General features: G+C 38.3%; 1 protein-coding gene across 1 annotated transcript; it reads right to left on the reverse strand.

The window, feature by feature from the left end:
• Positions 1-10,705: 10,705 nt before the first annotated feature.
• LOC111022722 (NPL4-like protein B) lies at positions 10,706-18,106 on the reverse strand. Its single transcript, XM_022299948.2, has 2 exons — positions 16,928-18,106; positions 10,706-11,178 (listed from the first exon to the last, which is right to left on the reverse strand). Exons 1-2 carry the CDS (start codon positions 17,906-17,908, stop codon positions 10,924-10,926), a joined length of 1,236 nt encoding a protein of 411 aa, XP_022155640.1. The 5' UTR covers positions 17,909-18,106; the 3' UTR covers positions 10,706-10,923.
• Between the last annotated feature and the right edge of the window lie 581 nt (positions 18,107-18,687).

The following is an 18,687-nucleotide window of genomic DNA, read 5'->3' on the forward strand; positions in this document are numbered from 1 at the left end:
GAGATCGTTTGTCGAGGAAGGAAGCTCAGTGAAGGAGAAAGTTCAGCCTAACCATGGGGATGGAGATGGGAAAGAGAGAGAAAAAGTTGAGCGAGATAGTTGAGATAAAATGTTATTTAAATAATAATAATGATAATATATAGTTATTTTAAATGAAATCATAATCAGATTAAATCGATCAAAACTAAATAAATAAATTTCGAAACAATTTGGTCAAATTCAAATTTAAAATGAATTAACAAATAATTAGAGATTAAAGATTCTTTTAATTAAAAATTTGAAAATTGGCATTCAAAGAAACAGAATCTCGATCTCTCCTTGATCTCCTTAATTTTAGTCATTTGGTATTCAAATTTAAAATTTAATCTAAATTTGTTTCCTTAAATTTCTCCTCGATCTCCTTAAATCTCATTTAATCTCTCGTAGTTTTAAGTATAATTGAATTTTAAATTTAAAATTTAATTTATCTTTCCCCTATCATTACGTGAGAGGAAAAAAAACAATGGCCAAAGCGAGAGAGAGCAAGAGCGAGATCTAGAAATTGCTTCTGAAGTAATGGAAAGATCTGAAAGAGGTATTTTTTTTCGTAAAACCCAAGTAAAAAAAGATGAAATATTTAAAATGGGTGTTTTTTTTTTCCGTAAAACTCAAGCGAAAAAAGATAATAAGGTGGAATATTATGTATAACTCAAACAAAAAAGATGAGAGGTGTGTCCAAGCGGAAAAAAAAAAACAAGAAGAAGAAACGAATAAGGGAGATGGTGTAGAGAACAAATGGGAGGAGAAAAATGGGAGATGAAAGAGAGGATTGAGGAGAAAAAGGGAGATGAGAGAGAGGATGGAGAGACAATGCATTGTATAAGTGGAGGGGTAGTGAAAGTAAATTTTCAATTGGGTAATGTCAGCAAACGCTTAGAAAACATAGGTTTTGAAAATGGTGATTAAAAAACATAAAAGGCATGGGAGAACGCCTATTCCATCCAATTTCCCTTTTTAATCGCCATTTTCAAAACATAAGTTTTCTAGTTGTTGACATCACTCACTTTGCCAAATGACCGTCTCTGCCCTCCTTACTTGGGTAATACGAATAGATGAAAATTTCAATTTTCCCACCTCTTTTCCATCTTTCTCGCACTCATACTCTAGCTATCGCTCACTCAAAATAACTTGTCTTCACCAATTGCGATTGAAATTGAGATTGAGATTTTGAGATTTCTCGTTACTCATTCGTCTTCCGACTGCGACTCCTTAAGGTAACTCTGACTCTGTCTTCAAGCGGTGAGATGAAGCACTTTCGTAAGTTTTTCGTTTTAATTTCCACTATTGTAGCTATTGTTCGTTTGTTTTGTACAACCTCTATGTTGGTCGTCTGTCTCTTTAGCAAAATTTTGTGGATTTTATACATCTAAGGCTTTTCGAAAAAGAGGAAAATACATAATCGGCGCCGTGGAAATGAAACGATGACAGAAAAAATCGTGTTATTGAAAACCAGTGCTATTGTAGGGGGCTGATGTTGAAATAGCCAGAGCGAAAAATGAGATTGAGAAAGACCGTGAGTGAGAAATAGATTAAGCATGAAATAGCGTGAGCGAGAAATAGAGTGGGCGAGGTTCAACGTTATCATTGTTCATCGAGAGCGAGAGAAATTCCAGTGGGTTACGATTATTTTTTTCAATTTGTTACGTGTTTCCCTATATGCTTAATTTGTGATCATATATCATGTTTAATTTGTTGCAGGTGCACAGTAGACCATCAAATGAGGATTAAGGAGAATGACCTCTTTATGGCTCAAGCTACCAACATGTCTCACTTGAGCACTTGGAGAATGACCTATTGCTGGTAACTGAGCAATGTGAACAGGCTTATCAAGGATAAGCTCAAAGCAAATAACTTGATACGTTTCGTATAAGAACAATATTTGGTCGATTTGTTGACTTGGAGATGATGTTTTGCAGTGGTGTAGTTCATCACTTTCTGTCAAGGGAGGTTGCTGGTAGCAATGAAGACAACATGAGATTCTTCATTGGTGGCAATGTGTTGACATTCTCGAAGGATCAATTATTGCTTATAACGAGATTGTGGCAGCTGCCTGGTAAGGTGGTCCAGAAAAAGATTCAAAAGAATAGGTTGCGGAGGAAGTACTTCAACGACGAAGTGTCCATCTTGTTTGAACAATTTGTGGAGCTTTACAAGCAGATTGATTTCGAGGACGATGACAATATCGTTAAATGACATTAATGTTGTACACCGAGCTCGTGATGATGGGAAAGAGCAAGAGCAAATCCAAAGTTGACATTAACTTGTACAATAAAGTGGGTGACTTGGACTACTTTAACCACTTGGACTGGGGTTATGATGTTTGGAGTAGGACACTTAACGGGCTCAAGCGTGTGATGAATGACAAAGTTGCGCTAAACAAAAATAAAGCCAGAACGAACAAAAAATATCAAGTGAAGTATAGTCTAGCGGAATTTCCTCTTGCGTTCCAGGTAATTAATATACATGCATACTAGTTCCTGTTTGTTGGTTAAAACGTTTTGAGGCGTTAAATTAAACTTCGATTTTATATTAGGTGTGGATATATGAGGTCGTCTCATCTCTCATTACTCCAACGTTAATTGATTGAGTGAGACCATGATTATCTAGATATTTCGGTATTCGTGCAGTAGAGTCGTTGGTACAAAAAGATTTGGGGGAGAAGGTGCTTAGTTCAGCGGAGGTAAACAATCTAAAATTAAGTCTACTGAACGGTAACGTAGAATATATTTACTGTTGTGTAGTTCTATTGAATTGTATTTACACATTTTTTCCTCTAATGTATATACAGTTGGTCATATCTTATCCATTCATGGAGACGGAGATGAAGAGGGACTACCAGAGATGTCCATTATACGAAAGAGAGGTGGTTGACATAGGTGCGCTCGAGGGTTCTACTTCCGACAGCGAGCATGGACAACATTCTTCCCCATCAATGACAATGTTGGAGCTCAAGATAATCTCTTGCTCAACGATGTGCATATGTTAATATCGACTGTATAGCCGGTAGTGGAGGAGTCTCAGACATCCCACGTACAGAGGCCACGTCCGAAGCTCGAAAACCGACACCAGTTGAAGTACCAAGTACTTCTATTCATTCGAACGTGGGGCAAAGCACGCAGCAAGCACCTCGGTCGACGTCACGCGATGCTTACGCCACACAACGGGACGACACCCATGGATCGAACGATGGATTCAAGGTTATGGAGAGAGGCTGGATCTTTTAACTTCGAACATGGCGGATGTTAAGTCAAACTCGAGTGAAATGAAAGTCATGCTCCAAAGATTGTGCCAGGTAGCTTTTTTTATGACTTAATATACTATATGTCCTCATTGGGACCAAGTACTAATACGTTCTTGCTATTGGATACATGCGAGGTCAACATTGGTGTTTCTTTGTCGGATACAGTCCACCTGTCACTACATTGGGATCCGATGATATCCCTGAGCATGATGCAGATGTTGATAACCATGAACGCGGAGGTGCCGATAGTGGAAATGATGATGTTGTAGTTGATGCATGCAGAGGCGACCGATGACGTAGAGATGACTCTACACCCATCCGATCCCGAAGATCTTGTACTAACCAACCCCACGCATATTGTCGATAGGGTGGAGTTGGACATTGCAGTCGGGACACCCCAATCTAGATGTCTATTCCATCCATTCTAGTAGTAAAATGGCTTTAGGGGATCCGAACATCACGCCGGTTATCCCTGTTACGGATCATGGGGACGTCCAAATGGCACCTCTAGCAATACATACCAGCAGGACAACGTCCGAGTCGACAGTTGAGGCACCTGCCTCAAGCACCATTGTTGGCCCGTCTAGCACGATCCATACGCCACATCAACCCGATTATAGTGATTCGGCCCCTACACCAGCAAATACAACCCCCACCCCTAAACCTAGTTATCTTGTGGGTTCTACAAAACTCACCTTAGAAAATGTTCCTCAACTGCTGCCATAACATATTTCATCATGAAGAAGCTCGGTAAGCGGCCGCACCTGTGCGTTCACAAGTGGGCTGTCATTGACCCACTACAAATGGTAAGATATGTAATTCATACACGTACAATATTTATGCTTTGACCAATCTAATCGTGTGTGACGTTGATGTTATGCAGAAACTTCTTGCTACCGAAGGTGACCCCTATAAACTGATCAAGGGGAAGATCCTCCATGACACGATCCCACTTCGGACGAATATGAGGAGTGCATGGAGTATGTGTTGGGTCGGGTGGAAGAATTCATACCAGCTTGGGGGGACGTCAATGTCGTCTACAGCTCGCTTCACATTAGAGATCATTAGGTCCTAGTTGCGATAGATATGAACCAGTTCGAGATTTTTGTGTACGATTCATTTCCAAGGCACGTTCCCATATCGAAGTTGATGACGGACCTGCGACCGTTGAGTCATATCATCCCATTGCTATTGTATGCATGTGGGTTGTTGTATGAGGCAGATTGCAAGCTAAAGAGGATTCTGTGGCATGTATTTCGTCCAACGACTGACACGAGAAAGAAAAATGATATAGATTGTGGCATTTTTTCATGTAAATTTATAGAGTACCTTATAACTGGTAATACTTTAGAAACTCTTGTACAGTCTGAAGTGTCGCATATTAGGACTCAGTATGCCAAACAACTTTGACACAATGAATCGTACTTTGAATGAACATGCCATATTTTGTTTATTCATTGGATAATGCAATATTTTTAGGTAATTTTTTGTGTGATTTGCTCGTGATAGTATGAGTTCAACAGGAAACTGCATGACTTTACAGTATTTCTCCATATAATGTACACTATTTTTTCCTGGCTCTCGATATGATATCTTTCGATCTCGCTCTACCTCGCTCTCGATATGACCTCTCTCGAGCGCACATTATCTCGATCTCATTGTTAAAGTGCGTGCTCAAGATCATGTACTCCCTCTCTATTCCTATTTCTCGGTCTCGCTAACAATTTTCTTTTCCCACACGTCATCAGATACATTTAATGATGTGCGGCCAATTGAACTTCATGGCAGATTGTAATGGTGATCAATGCAATGTGAAAACATATTGTAATTGGAATAGAAGCTCAACAAAAAAAACCCAAACGTTTTACCCTCATCCATTCCTCCCATTACTTATTATCCTTGCTCGGTTGGTGAAGCAGTAGAACATACATTCATTGCACTACTTCTTCGTTTATCACACTGTAAGTACTCTCTCCGAACCATTAATATGTATTCCTTTCGTAACTTAACTACACTTGTTGTTTATGAACACATCTGTCTCGCTATCCCATGACCACTGACCTATTTCGTCTATCTTGCATATACGTTTTAAATATCGTTCCTTCTGCTTATTGGCCTTGCATTAAGAATGTACGAGGTGTAGATTAATGTAGAGGGAGGATGAGATCGATCGAGACTGATCGAGAGTGAGATTAAACGAGAGCGTGGATTAGCGAGATCGAGAATGATCAAGGATTAACGAGAGCGAGAATTTTCACATAATTGCAACACATGCATGTCTGTTCAAAATCTATGTATTTGTCCCCTTCTAATGTTGCCCTTACATATCGTATTATATGCAGGATGAAGCTTGAGAAGAGTTAATTCATAAGATTCGGTGGTATATGGGATGACAGCACAAATTCGTATGTTGGTGGTGAGCTGAAAGGAATAATTGTCTCACTTATGAATGAACTGAAAGATCAGTTATATAGAGTGATGAAAGTCAACCAGACTGAGTACGACTTGGTGATTAGGATACCATAAAACTTGGCATGCGCTTCACCGCCAATGTTCATAACGAATGACGATGACCTCCGATTTGCATTACTCCAAGAACAGGTTTCTAAAGTCTCACTATTTGTATCAACCATCCTTCGTGAAATCATTGACCTATGATCATCTAAAATAAACCAAGATGAAGAGCAGTCCATTCATAGTGCATAATTTGTTCCAAAAGAAGGTTACACGAGAGTAGAAGAGTGAGGGTTGAATGAAATATACATGCAAGGCATGTACAGTGCAGACTGCTTATACACTCAAGACTCGGACTTGGTCAGCCCTGCACCATGCAGGTCGCCTGTAGTGCAACTCCCATCAGATAAAATAAATAATATAGATCAAAGTATGTAGATGAACACACTTGCACAGTTGACACCTTGAATCACGGATAGGCAAGCAGTTGGGTCGTAACAAAACTTATAAAGGATAGGCTTGCTGGAACCAGTTGTATTTACAAGATAAAACATATTAAAGAGGATGTCCGTAAAAAGTTCGGGGTGAAGATAAGTTATGACAAGGCCTATCGAGCATGAGAGTTAGCATACGCTATTGTTAGGAGCCGACCAAAGGACTCATACATGTATCTCCATGCGTACGGTGAGGCGTTAAAAATATAGAATCCAGGTACGGTTTTCCACATCGAGACTGAAGGTTCCCTTAACTTCAAATACATGTTCATGGTTGTGGGTGCCAACATTATAGGGTTTCAGACACTCACAAAGTGTAATTATGGTTAATGGCACACATTTGAGGGGGAAGTTCAAAGGAGTGCTGCTAATATGTGTCGCAATGGACGGGAGTAATCAAATATACTTACTTGCATTCGCTATTGTAAACAACGAAAGTGATGCATCGTGGAAGTGGTTTATGAAAAACTTAAAGGACACAATTGGAGCCTCACCAGCTCTTGTATTCATATCTGATTACCATGTCAGTATTACAAATACAACAAGTGAGATATTCCCGGAAGCATTCCATGCTATATGCACATACCACCTTGGGAACAACATAAAGGCTCGATTCAAGAATACTGCATTTTTCAAATTGTATCAAGACGTAGCGTACTACTGAGCCACAATTCACGTACTACTGGAACCAGATACTACCGATTGGAAGTGGTTCACTGGCCGAATACTTACAAGAAATTGGGATAGAACAGTGGGCACGGTGCTATCAAGTTTGTAGAAGGTATAAAAACATGACGACGAACAGCACTGAGCCAGTGAATGCCCTTCTTCGAAAGGCTAGAGAGTTACCGGTCACTAAGATTGTCGAGTTCATCCGCGACTGGCTCCAAAGATGGTTCCACAAAAGAAGAACTTACTGGTCCACCCGAAACACCTCTCATTCAGACTATGCAGATGAGCGACTTGCACTACGGTTTGAGAAGTCCTGTCGCTACATAGTCAAATCAATCGATTGGTGCATGCATGCTTCATGTTGAAGACGACGGCTTGGATGAGACGGTTGATTTGAATGTCCGTACATGTACATGCATGGAGTTTCAGTACATCAATATTCCATGTTCGCACGCAATAGCAACAGCGAGGCACAAGAATATAAATTTGCACACATTGATCGATCCATGTTACAGTGTTGACTCCTAATTGGTGCCTATATAGAACCAATCTTACCCGGTAGGCCACGTGTCGGAATGAAAAAAGTCGGATGATTACTAGCCTCTTCCCATCCAACCACCAGGATTCATTAAACGAGCAGGTCGGTGTAGGATGCAACGGATCGTCTCAACCGGTGAGCAACGTCGTATCAACAAGTGTTCTCGATGCGGTACATCGGGTCACAATAGACAGACGTGTACTAACCCAATTACGACAGCACGGACATCCGCATGCAGAGATGGAAGGAGGGTGTAAGTCAATAAGATAGTGCAGTGCCTCTGTGAGAACATCCAATTTCAGTAGTAATATATTTGTATTTGAGGATCTGAAATTTGTCTCGCTTTCTTGCTCTCTCTCTCTCGTTGCATATTTCTCGCACATCAATTCTAGCATTCTCGCTCTCACTTTATCCATTTCTCACATTCTCCCTTTCTCGCTTTCTCGCTCTCTCTCTGTCTAAACATCTGTATCCATAACCAATTAAGAGTGATTAATTAATGCGCCCTTTCAAATCCCCAACGCTTCCTTCCTTTCTATTGAGTTAGTTACTCTTCCAACCATTGTGACCCTTGACTACACATTCTCCCAATTTAATTAATTTTGTGACTCTTGACATCCAACTACCATCATCCAACCCCTATATATAGATACCACCAAGTATCCAAAGACATCCACTTCCAATTGTTTGCTTCTTTAGAATATCAAACATCTTTTCAGAAGCAAATAGTATGTCAACTTCCTACAAGTCAGACAGTCCGTCTTCCGATGGAGCAACCAGCCCTATCTCAAATCAATCCTCCTCGTTCTAAAAAAACAATGTACAAGATTCAAGGAACGCTACTATTCAACAAGCAAGGGAATAAAACGTTCAACTAAGGAGAGAGCTGCGCCGAACGCAGCATGAACTGAACAACACGAAGTACAAGTGAGCCCGAGTTGAAGCAACGCGAGATTTACTCGAAGGACTGTTGAAGGAGGATAAGGACGACCGACTTCGTCTAAAAAACAGAGTTACCTAGTTACTGGCCCATCTACGTGCTCGATCCCGTAATAATGTTTAAAATTATTTAGTAGTGTATGATGTTGTTTACTTAAAATTAATCAATGGGATGCCGGTTTACTTAAAATTTCTCCTTTTTTATCATCATCGCTTGATGTTTCTCGTTATCGTATGATGTTGTTTCTCGTTCATGCTTATTCTCGTTCACTCTCATTCTCGTTCACGCTTATTCACGATCTCTTTCGCGTTCTCGCAATTTTCCGATACACCCTTTTGGTATTCTCAAGAAACTAATATCGAATAACTAAATCAATAAATGCAGCCTTTAATGAACACCAATCAACCATTCAACAAATTCAAATTTCATGTCTTTTTATCTCTCTCGATCTCGCTTTAACACGCTCTCGATCTCGCTCATGTATTATCTTGCTCTCGCTCTCGATCATCCTCTAACTAGCTATCCATCTCACTTTAACGCGCTAATGATCTCTTTCTTGCCTTCTCGCCATGTCCGTCAGCTTCTCCCTCCATGTTTGAAAATCAACAAACCAATAAACAAACCACTTATATCAGAACAAGCTCATCGAATCATTTGCAAACAAATACCTTACGAAGGTAGTATTGTTCCCGAAAAGATCCCAACGAAATACGACAGTGAAAATACTAAAAAAACATGAATGTGTCGTGAATGAAAAGCTGGAGTTCACCAAGGATCGAGAGTCGCCAGTAGATGAAAGAAGCAAAGTAGAGAGAGAAACAAACAAACAAAATAAATGAGAGAGAGAGAGATGGAGTGTTTTCAAATAAGGGAGGGAAAACTAAAAAGTAAAGTAAGGAGGGGCATAGACGATCATTTGGCAAAGTGGGTGATGTAAGCAAATGCCTAGAAAATTTATGTTCTGTAAAGGGCGACTAAAAAACTAAAAATGGCCATACAGAACGCTTATTCAGTCAAATTTCCCTATATAGTGCTATGTTATGAGTACAATGTATACGATTTTGTTTTAGTACAATGCCTCTCTTGACCAACATTTACAATCTTTTAGTCAAAAGGTGCCTCTCTTGACCATGTTGGTTAACGGACACAATGTTTTTACCTTCAAGCAAATCATGCCATATAATTTTTTAGATTAATTGGAACAACTACATTGAAGTCATTTTTGCAATTATATCCTAAATTTGTAAGGATGTTTTTAATAATACGTAGTATTCAATGCTGAAATTTGGTCGAGCTGAGTTGACAAGGTCTCGGACAATTGGGATACTCTCACCTTATGATAGCTTGCCAATCTGTAATCAACCGGACTCAATATCAGTATGGTACTCAACCTAACATCGTCTAATGCCTAAGTAAGTACTTGAATCATAGTAAAACGAGCTATAGGAGAATAAGAGAATTGAGTGCAAAGAGTGCTAGGAGTATGGTATACTCAACACATTGCATAAAGGTTTCCATTCTCCTTCCGTATGCAGAAGATGGCATATCTTCTTGTATCTAGATCATACCATTGCGCAGGATGTTATTAAAGGGTCCTCAAAGATCCTTGGACAGCGAAATCATTTTTCATTGCCGATTGATGTTTGATATGGTGATCCTTTGATCGAGGTTTTGTTACATGCTTTCATGCCCATGGGTCGACTGCAGGGGCCTTTATCCCTCATGCTCTTTTGTAATTGGGCAAAGCTCATGATCTACATGGCCTCGCGGGATCTAACCATGTGGCATGTGAGATTTTACTCGTAAGGGGTAGCAAAAATATTTGTGATATACCTATTAAAAATATAAAAATCACACTAAATATATAAACGATATATTTCATAACATCACTGATAATCATCGTGTCGAAAAGTTCAGTTTAAGTATAATTGTAGGCTTTCTTATTGATATAAGTGGCATGCTTTATTTTAGGTTATATTATTATATAAATGACACACTTAATACATACTTAGATATTAATTACATTAGTTATATACTTTCTACCCCATGCTATAACATTTATGCAGTTTGTTAACAGTACACGTGATGTTTGATTCATCATGAAATATGCAGTAAATTCTTCATAATTTCAATATGTTTACACTGTTCCATAAAATGTTAAAGGAAACGAAATGTCATTACCGATAAATACTTTGGCTCTGATATAATCCTAGATTAGCTCCTATGTTAGCTTATTTCATTTTGTAATTTTGATTTCAGTTCTATCACATACCAGGTTAATTCTACAAAAGTCGTCGTCCTCATCCAGGACAGAAACAGATGTAGGATAGCTTAAGAAGGGAACACGGATGCCATTAAGTTCTGTGAAAACGTAAGATATCCAGAACGAGATTTGCAGATGATTATCACAATATATTTAAATACAATTAGAGTCTTAAGTTGTTAAGAAGACTAAGACTTAAGAGAGGCAATGAAAAGTAGTTGAGAGAGATCCAATGTAGTCAATCGAGAACTTGCAGATGAGACTGCATAGTATAATATATTATCAAGCAGCACTAGCCATAGACTCGATTAATATTTTGTAACCTTCAGGCACGGCTGTCTGGGTCTGAACGCACTCCGCAAGTGCAGGAACATCAGAGCTCACGTCTAATACCCTGGCCAGCAACAGCAGCAAATGAAAGTCGGATATTCGCTTCACGAACGGAAGCCCTTTTGAACGCTCTAGGTGATTCTTCAATGCCTTCATGGTCACTGGAGCATTTCGGTTTTCAATGGCAAAACTTGTCGAAAGTGGACCCTGCATTACACACTTTGCATAAGCATTCCCACACCCAAAGATAGTGCGTTCACATATCATTTAAATTTTAGCTTGGTACGCAAAAACTTAAGAGTCAAAACAAATGGCTTCCCCTGTAATTTTTCTCACTAGGAAACACGACTCTGTACACCTTCCGGAAAAAAAAAATTAAAATTGCAATGACAAGAAAATTTATTACAGATAAAAGCAAAGCAAAGCAACCATGTAGCCAAAACAGCAACTGTGATCGTGTCTAATTACAGCATTCTCTAGCCAGATGAAAAAATAAGTGTTGCTAAAATAAGGTACCAAACATGTATACAAAGTCATGGGCAAGAAACCATGTAGGCTTTTGTAAATACGTATTAATATCTGATGTCACTGGACAAGCATCAAATTCAAATTTATACATGATACATTCAACAATAATTACGGAGACACAGATCCTAGCTAGGATCTCATACTTATAGCTCCAAGAAAACTTAAATCACCATTTTCATTTTTCCCAAGTCCTAAACCTAGAGGCTATTATATATATAAATATATATCTTTTTTTAATGGAAAATCAAGCTTCCATCAAGATTAAGGAAAGAATACAAACACTAACCTATTGGTGTGCTGGAGGGATATCTCATATCTCCTTCTTAGACTCCCTCGTTTGTTGATAATGAAATGTTAGTTTATTTTTTCTCCAATTATTAATATTAAGAAATAAAAGACAAATAAAAGGAGGCACCAAACCTAGCTACAAACTCCACACCTACCAAGGACAATCAATGCCTCTAAAATTCTTCAATCCATCTCAGAGCCAAAAATTCCACATATCAGCCAAAAAATTGACACCAAAGAGCCCCTCTTTTGCCTGAAAGAGCTGGTGAAACATAACCTCTTCCACTGGCAGGTTGCCCACAGAGGCGTTAACACCATTGACCGTATCCAAAGATTGTCTTCTATCCTTTTCATCTCATTCATTTGAACTCGAGCCCTTTTTTTTATGGCATAGTTTGTTAGTTTTTTGATTTTGTCTCCTTTCTTGGGTTTTCCCTTTTTCTATTGCTATTGTGTTTTTTATTTCATTCTATCTCAATAAAAGTTAGTTTCTTCAAAGAAAAGAAAAGAAAGAAAAAAAAAAACTCCTCCATCATTGAACCAAAACACACATTGAAAGATTCTAAAAAGCTATTTCAAATCGACTACACAAACAGGTAGGTCCATAAAACAAAAACCAAGATTCTCAAAATCACAATTATAAAAAACGCACCACACGACCCCACAAAATAACACCTCTAGATATAGTGGTATGCTTAATTCATCCATTCCATGTAAAACTTACACCAAGCAAAAAAATTGTTGTTCTTGAGAATTCAAGGTTCCATGAGGAGAATAAAAAGTGCTTGGAGGGGTGGGGGTACAAGAGATGGAAGGATAAAGATTAAGAATCTATAAACAAAGACCTTGGGTCCCCCAAAACAACGACGAAAAAGCAAAAACATCAAACATTTCCTTATCAAACAGTGGGATGAAAAAAAGGACTAAGTGGAGACACACGTAGGGGGAGGACAAAAGCCACAGACAAACTTCAAAGAAGAAAGATGGTATAAATGAGAGGAAAGAAAGCAAAGGAGACTATCCCACCCAATAATTCTCCCAAGCAGGCAATTGAGTCATCCCCAAATTTTAAAAACTTTGAAAAGGGAGGAAAACCATACAAGATAGCTTACTAAGGGTTCCTAAGGTTGTCTTTAGTTCCACACTCAAGAGGGCGAGGGTCATACTTACTAGTTATAACCCTAAGCCTCAAAGCATTAGGCTCCAAAAAGAATGCCAGAGCTGTTTTGCCAATCGGACCATATTACAATAGCTTACAAAGGATTGGACTAATGACGTATACAATACATGAATTCTCGATATACATGCTACATAGTTGGTTCTCAATCCAACTCACCTAAATCAATCGGTTATGAACAACTACGAGAGTCATATTAGGGATGGTTTGAGAATATTATTAGTATATTAGTGAGGGTATTATGGTAATAAGTTAGAGGTAAATTGAATATAAATAAAGGTGGTAGGGAGAGTAGGAAGGCATCTTTTGGAGAATAGTCTAAGGCGAAGAACTTAGTATAGTTATTGGGAGGGAGATAGTCATCTCGAAAGACTTTTGATATTGCAATATAGTTACTTTTTACTTTTCTGCAATCGGAATCCTAACAATAACCTCCCATCCCGCCATATGATAACCCACCTCAGCCCCATTAACACCCTCCTACAGAAAGTCCCTAAACTATAGAAATAAAGTAGGTTGGAGTCCCACTCAAAACAGACTAGAAAAGTATTATCCTACCACCCCCCTTTGAAACGAACATCTTTCTCCAAAACATATTTTTACGTTTTCCACAATTAGATTCCGAAACAACAAATGACTGGGAATATGACCAAGGGAAGCACTAAATAAATGGTAGGAAGGACCCTGTCTTCACACCCTAATATAGATGTCCATCCAGCCAACTTGAAGGGATCACAAAAGATATCAACCACAAAACTCTTATCCCTAATCTTAAGACCAAATATGATTTAAGAAACAAATAGGATTATGTTAAGATTACCTCCCCACATGGAACTACTTCATAAGAACCTTATCTTTTTCTTTTCTTTCTTTATTTATTTTCTTTTAAAAAAGAAACAAACTCTTCATTGATATAATGAAAGAGAAAGATACAAGAAATGTTCAAAGAAACAAACTCCTAATAGAGTGAAAGAACAATAAAGAAACCTAATTTGCAAAAATAAAAGTATTACAGCTAGAACAAATACCATTAACAAAATAATTAAAATATAGCTGAGACAAAGAACACCAATGAAAGGCCTTGAATGTGGCTAAATCAAACTGCTAGTTCCAAACTTTGACGTTGTCTTAAAAAAATTATTTGATTGCACTTGGACTAAACAACCCAAAGCAATCGTGCCTTTTGGGATAAAACCGGACAACCACTAAGAAGCTGAGAAACCAACAAAATATGGAATTGTTGGAAAATGAGATGCCAAAAATTCAACAACGTCAACAACCGCCAAGGAGAGAAAAGGAATAAGGGACCCTTCCTGCCCAAGACCTCTCCCTAAAAGCAAAAATTTTCCCCCTATTCCCAGAGACCAAAATTAATTAACCAACCTAAGGCAATTCCAAAGCCAAGCTCTCCCCTCAAGCCAAAAACCCTTCTTTCATAAGGGTTATCCAAAATGCTCCGATCAACATAGTCATAGACTTTCTCAAGATCAATCTTAACAATAAGATCTTCCAAATTTCAAGTCGTACAGTTCATGATGGTCTCATCACCAATCAAAACTATTAAATATTGCAACAAATTTTACTTAGTAAACCCAACACAACCTAGTTCTTACCCTTAAATTCTATTTCAGTAAATTAACAAGTAAATCATTGGTCCTTCTTCCATTTTTTAAACATCCAAAAATCGTTCAACGCATCAATAGGCAAGACATTAGGACTATTGTATGATCTTACAATATTTAAGAGTCTATAAATTTGGGGGGATATTGATCTACCCAGCAGGTGATCGTATAGTATTAGTGACTGCTTTCTTTTTCTTTTTTTTGGAACAAGAAACAAACTTTTCATTGATAATATGGAAAGGAAGAAAAAGGTTCAAGGATACAAGCTCCCAAAGGAAGCGAGAAAAGAAAAAGAAAAAACAAACACATGAAATAGATGAGATTGGAAGCCCAAAAACAGATGCTTAAAACTGTTATCAATAAAGCTCGCCAATTCAAAAGAACTGACTGCCGAGGAGGAAATCAAAACAATCACTTAACACAAGTTGATCGTTAGAAGAAAAGAAACTGAAATCTCCCTCCACCAAGAGAAGACACAAAAGCGATAATATCTCAACCCTCAAAACTGCATCAAATTGAAACCAACCAAAAACCTGTTGCCCATAATTAAAGTCTACCTATTCGATGAATGGAACTAGGGTAAGACCAACATCTTAAAAAAATAAAAAATAAAAACTTTAAACTTTGATTATCTGCGCAATAAGCTTTTTCGACTATCAAAGTTTGCTCTCGAGGAAGAGAAGGAATGAAATCCATTTTTGCAGGAGAGTGTAATTTATCCTCTGCAAAAAGTAAATTAAATTCCTTTGTTAGGGAAACCTCCAATAAATCTTCATTAACAACCTCTTGCTCTTCCAAAAATATGTTGGATCTTCATTAGTGACTGCTTTCTTAAATCTAATATCCGTAAACATTACATCCAACCCTTCCAGAGTAAATAATTGCTTCTTGGCTCTAGTAAAGAAGCTATAAGAAAGTTTTAAACACCGAATCATGCAGCTACTAAGAAGGCAGAAAGGTGAAGAGAAAATAAAACACAAATGTACAGCTAATTCGTGCATGAGAAAACCATAAGCAAGAAAAAAATATTAGATCACTGGAGAAAACATTTTATGTCTGAAGGAATTAAGGAAGCCTTTTTTCCATTATAAATATCACCATTAAGGAACTTTAAAGGAAATTTAATGTTAAGAGGGAGCAAGTATGAAAAGAACAAGGAGAGGTACGTAGAGATTTTAAATTAAAAAGAGGTAATTTTCATTCTTGACCAATCTAGCTGTGGGAAAAAATAAAAAGAAAGCGGAGTCTAAAGTTAGGTAACTTGAGCTAGGAACAGCATTGAAGGTCCTAGTTGGGCCATGGTTCACAAAAAGCCAACCCAGATTACACAGCTCAAAGAAAATGGTTTGGGAAGGCAGAAAGGTGAAGAGAAAATAAAACACAAATGTACAGCTAATTCCTGCACGAGAGAACCATAAGCTAGAAAAACAGAATAGATCACTCGAGAAAGCATTTTATGCCTGAAGGAATTAAGGAAGCCTTTTTTCCATTGTATAGATCACCATTAAGGAACTTTAAAGGAAATTTAATGTTAAGAGTGAGCCAGAATGAAAGAACAAGGAAAGCTAGGCAGAGATTTTGAATTAAAAAGAGGAATTTTTCATTCTTGACCAATCTAGCAGTGGGAAAAAAGAAAAAGACAATGGAGTCTAAGGTTAGGTAGCTTGAGCTAGGAACAGCATTGAAGGTCCTACTTGAGCCATGGTTCACAAAAAGCCACCCCGGATTACACAGCTCAAAGAAAATGATTGTTTGGGGAAGCCCATCTCAAGAATCTTATCATGAAAACCATCTACTAGAAGGATAGATGAGTTGTAAGGGGCTGCCTGAGTAAGAAAAGCTCAGAGAAAGAGAACGGAAGCAACATTTATATACTAAATTACAAATATGTACTGTACGAATTACCATATTTATATTTCATGAAACTACTACCAATAGAGCTCAAGTTACCCTAAGAAAATGGAAAATACACCACCTAAAAACCTCAATTCCCTTCTGGCCAATAGCTAACACGTTCAGTTTACAAAGCAAGGAGACTGTTCACTTCTAATCATGATATTCCTGTCATACTAGGTATGCAGTAAGTTCTCTGGAAAAAAATGAACGAGACGTCGTCTGTCTCCCTCAGTGTTTCATGTGCGTCCAATGAACCACAATACGAGGCAAAATTAAAGAAATCCGAGAATTCTAAGGGTGCAACAACAAGCTCAATATTTGTAATTATCAGTCATTAATTAAAGAGAAGCATGATTTTGGTTATTATGAAGATAAAACACACCCAATTGGACGCAATAAAAGGAATTAGGTAATGTGATGAGTAAAATAAAAGGAATCCGCGAACCTGATGGTCGAAAATCTTAACCACCACCAGGAAAAAATCATTGTCAACATCTCTAGTGTCTTTAACACCAACAACAACGTCCTTCTTCATCTTGGAAAGCTTGGGATCAAAATCCTCACCAATATCCGTCTCAAACCAACCTTCCTTGAACAATCTAATACACGTGTCACTCATTTGAAAAGCCTCAAAATGAACATCAGCACCCCCATCCTCGTTCACCTCCAACTTCACTACTGCTGTCACCCACTCCTTCAACCCGCTGTCGGAGTGAAACTCAGCCGCCTGAAGTACTTCCCTGTTGGATAAGGTGTAGTCCTTTTTGTCTTGACTAATCGTCTGCGTGAATATAAACCCAACTTTCCTCATCCCCAACCCAACTGCAATCGCTTCCACCAGTCTTTCCTCATCGTGATCTCGGAAAAACAGTAAATTGTCCTCAGTTCCTTGCTGTGGCGGTTCATATATGAAATCTACCTCGACCTTGCCTTCTGGTGACACCGTTCCGTACATAAACCCCCCACGTTTGATAGCGAAGGCTAGCGTTTCATTAACGTAATTCTGGAAAGCATTCGCGCAATCCCGATCGAACGAAACCAATTCGCAGTGCGGGTTTTCTTGACGGGTGATCCGCATCTGCCTAGCAATTAGATCATCCATAGTCATTTTACGGCCAAAAGATCCGGCTGGATGGAAAGCAGGTCCAGCAACAGTGCGCTCGCCCTCGTAGGCAAGAAAGACAATAGACCCATGAGACAGATTGAGTGAAGAAAGGAGGGAATTAGGATTAGACATGTCAGTAAATTTGGAAAGATCGTCGTGACTCTTAGCCAATAGAATATTTTGGTGAGTGGAGAGGGTTTGGTTGTGGACTGGGATTTTCATCTGGGATTGAATTATGGCTTTGAGTTGAGCGATTGTAATGTGTGGGTTCTCTACAGCGACTCGCTCGAGGCCGTCTCTACTGCGAATTCTGAGCATCATATTGCTGTCGGCGAGAGTTGTAATGTGAATTTCTATAGCAGATTGATCGTTATTTAGAGAAGGATTTGGGGGACAAGACAACTACGGCAAGTCGACGGTGGGGCTAAGAAAAGGCCGCCGAAAATTTAGAGAAGTTGAGGGTAGGAATTAGGATAGGAATAGGATACACAACAGTTCATAAGGATTTCTTATTCACAGAGTAGACGCTAGGATTTCTTATATACAAATCGAACCGGAAGGATGCTGCGGTGGCTTGGGAACCAGGAAAGTAGAGAAAAGCCACATAAACAATATTTAATATAAAATTGGCTAAATTACAGAAAAAAATAAAAGAAAAGAAAAAAGATACTTCGCAATTTTGAAAATACCTCATTTTTAAAACAATTTCAACATAAAATTGACTAACAAGTTTCATCCGTGATCACATATTTGTGGGGAAAAATATAATATATTCACTAATATATCTAGTTGAGCAATCCAATACTATCTAACTAGTATTTTTCCACTTCTACAGTTATGAGTAAGTAACAATTCTATCAATGTAATAAAGGAAATATGAGATAGGGATAGAAAACAAATACCATAAAATATACTGGTTCACTCCAAGCTTGGAGTCTTCTACAATATATAGGTTCCAAGATTACAATAGACTCTACTTTCTCTAAAATGCTATCTAGATGCTATAACAATAGTCACCTAACTTCTAAGCACTACAACAATAGCTATTTAGGAATATAGAATGAAAAACCTCACAAGAATCGCGAGAACGGACTGCCAAT

This window comes from Momordica charantia (genome assembly GCF_013281855.1).
Source record: "Momordica charantia cultivar OHB3-1 chromosome 6 unlocalized genomic scaffold, Mcharantia_2.0 BLBB01000006.1, whole genome shotgun sequence".
Classification (NCBI taxonomy): Eukaryota; Viridiplantae; Streptophyta; class Magnoliopsida; order Cucurbitales; family Cucurbitaceae; genus Momordica; species Momordica charantia.

Bases quoted from the DNA above. Each gene is read 5' to 3' on its own strand.
- LOC111022722 (XM_022299948.2), bottom strand. From the start codon at position 17,908: ATGATGCTCAGAATTCGCAGTAGAGACGGCCTCGAGCGAGTCGCTGTA. The intron at 11,179-16,927 runs GTTCGCGGATTC...TGTGTAATGCAG, and splicing joins TTAAGATTTTCGACCATCAG to GGTCCACTTTCGACAAGTTT.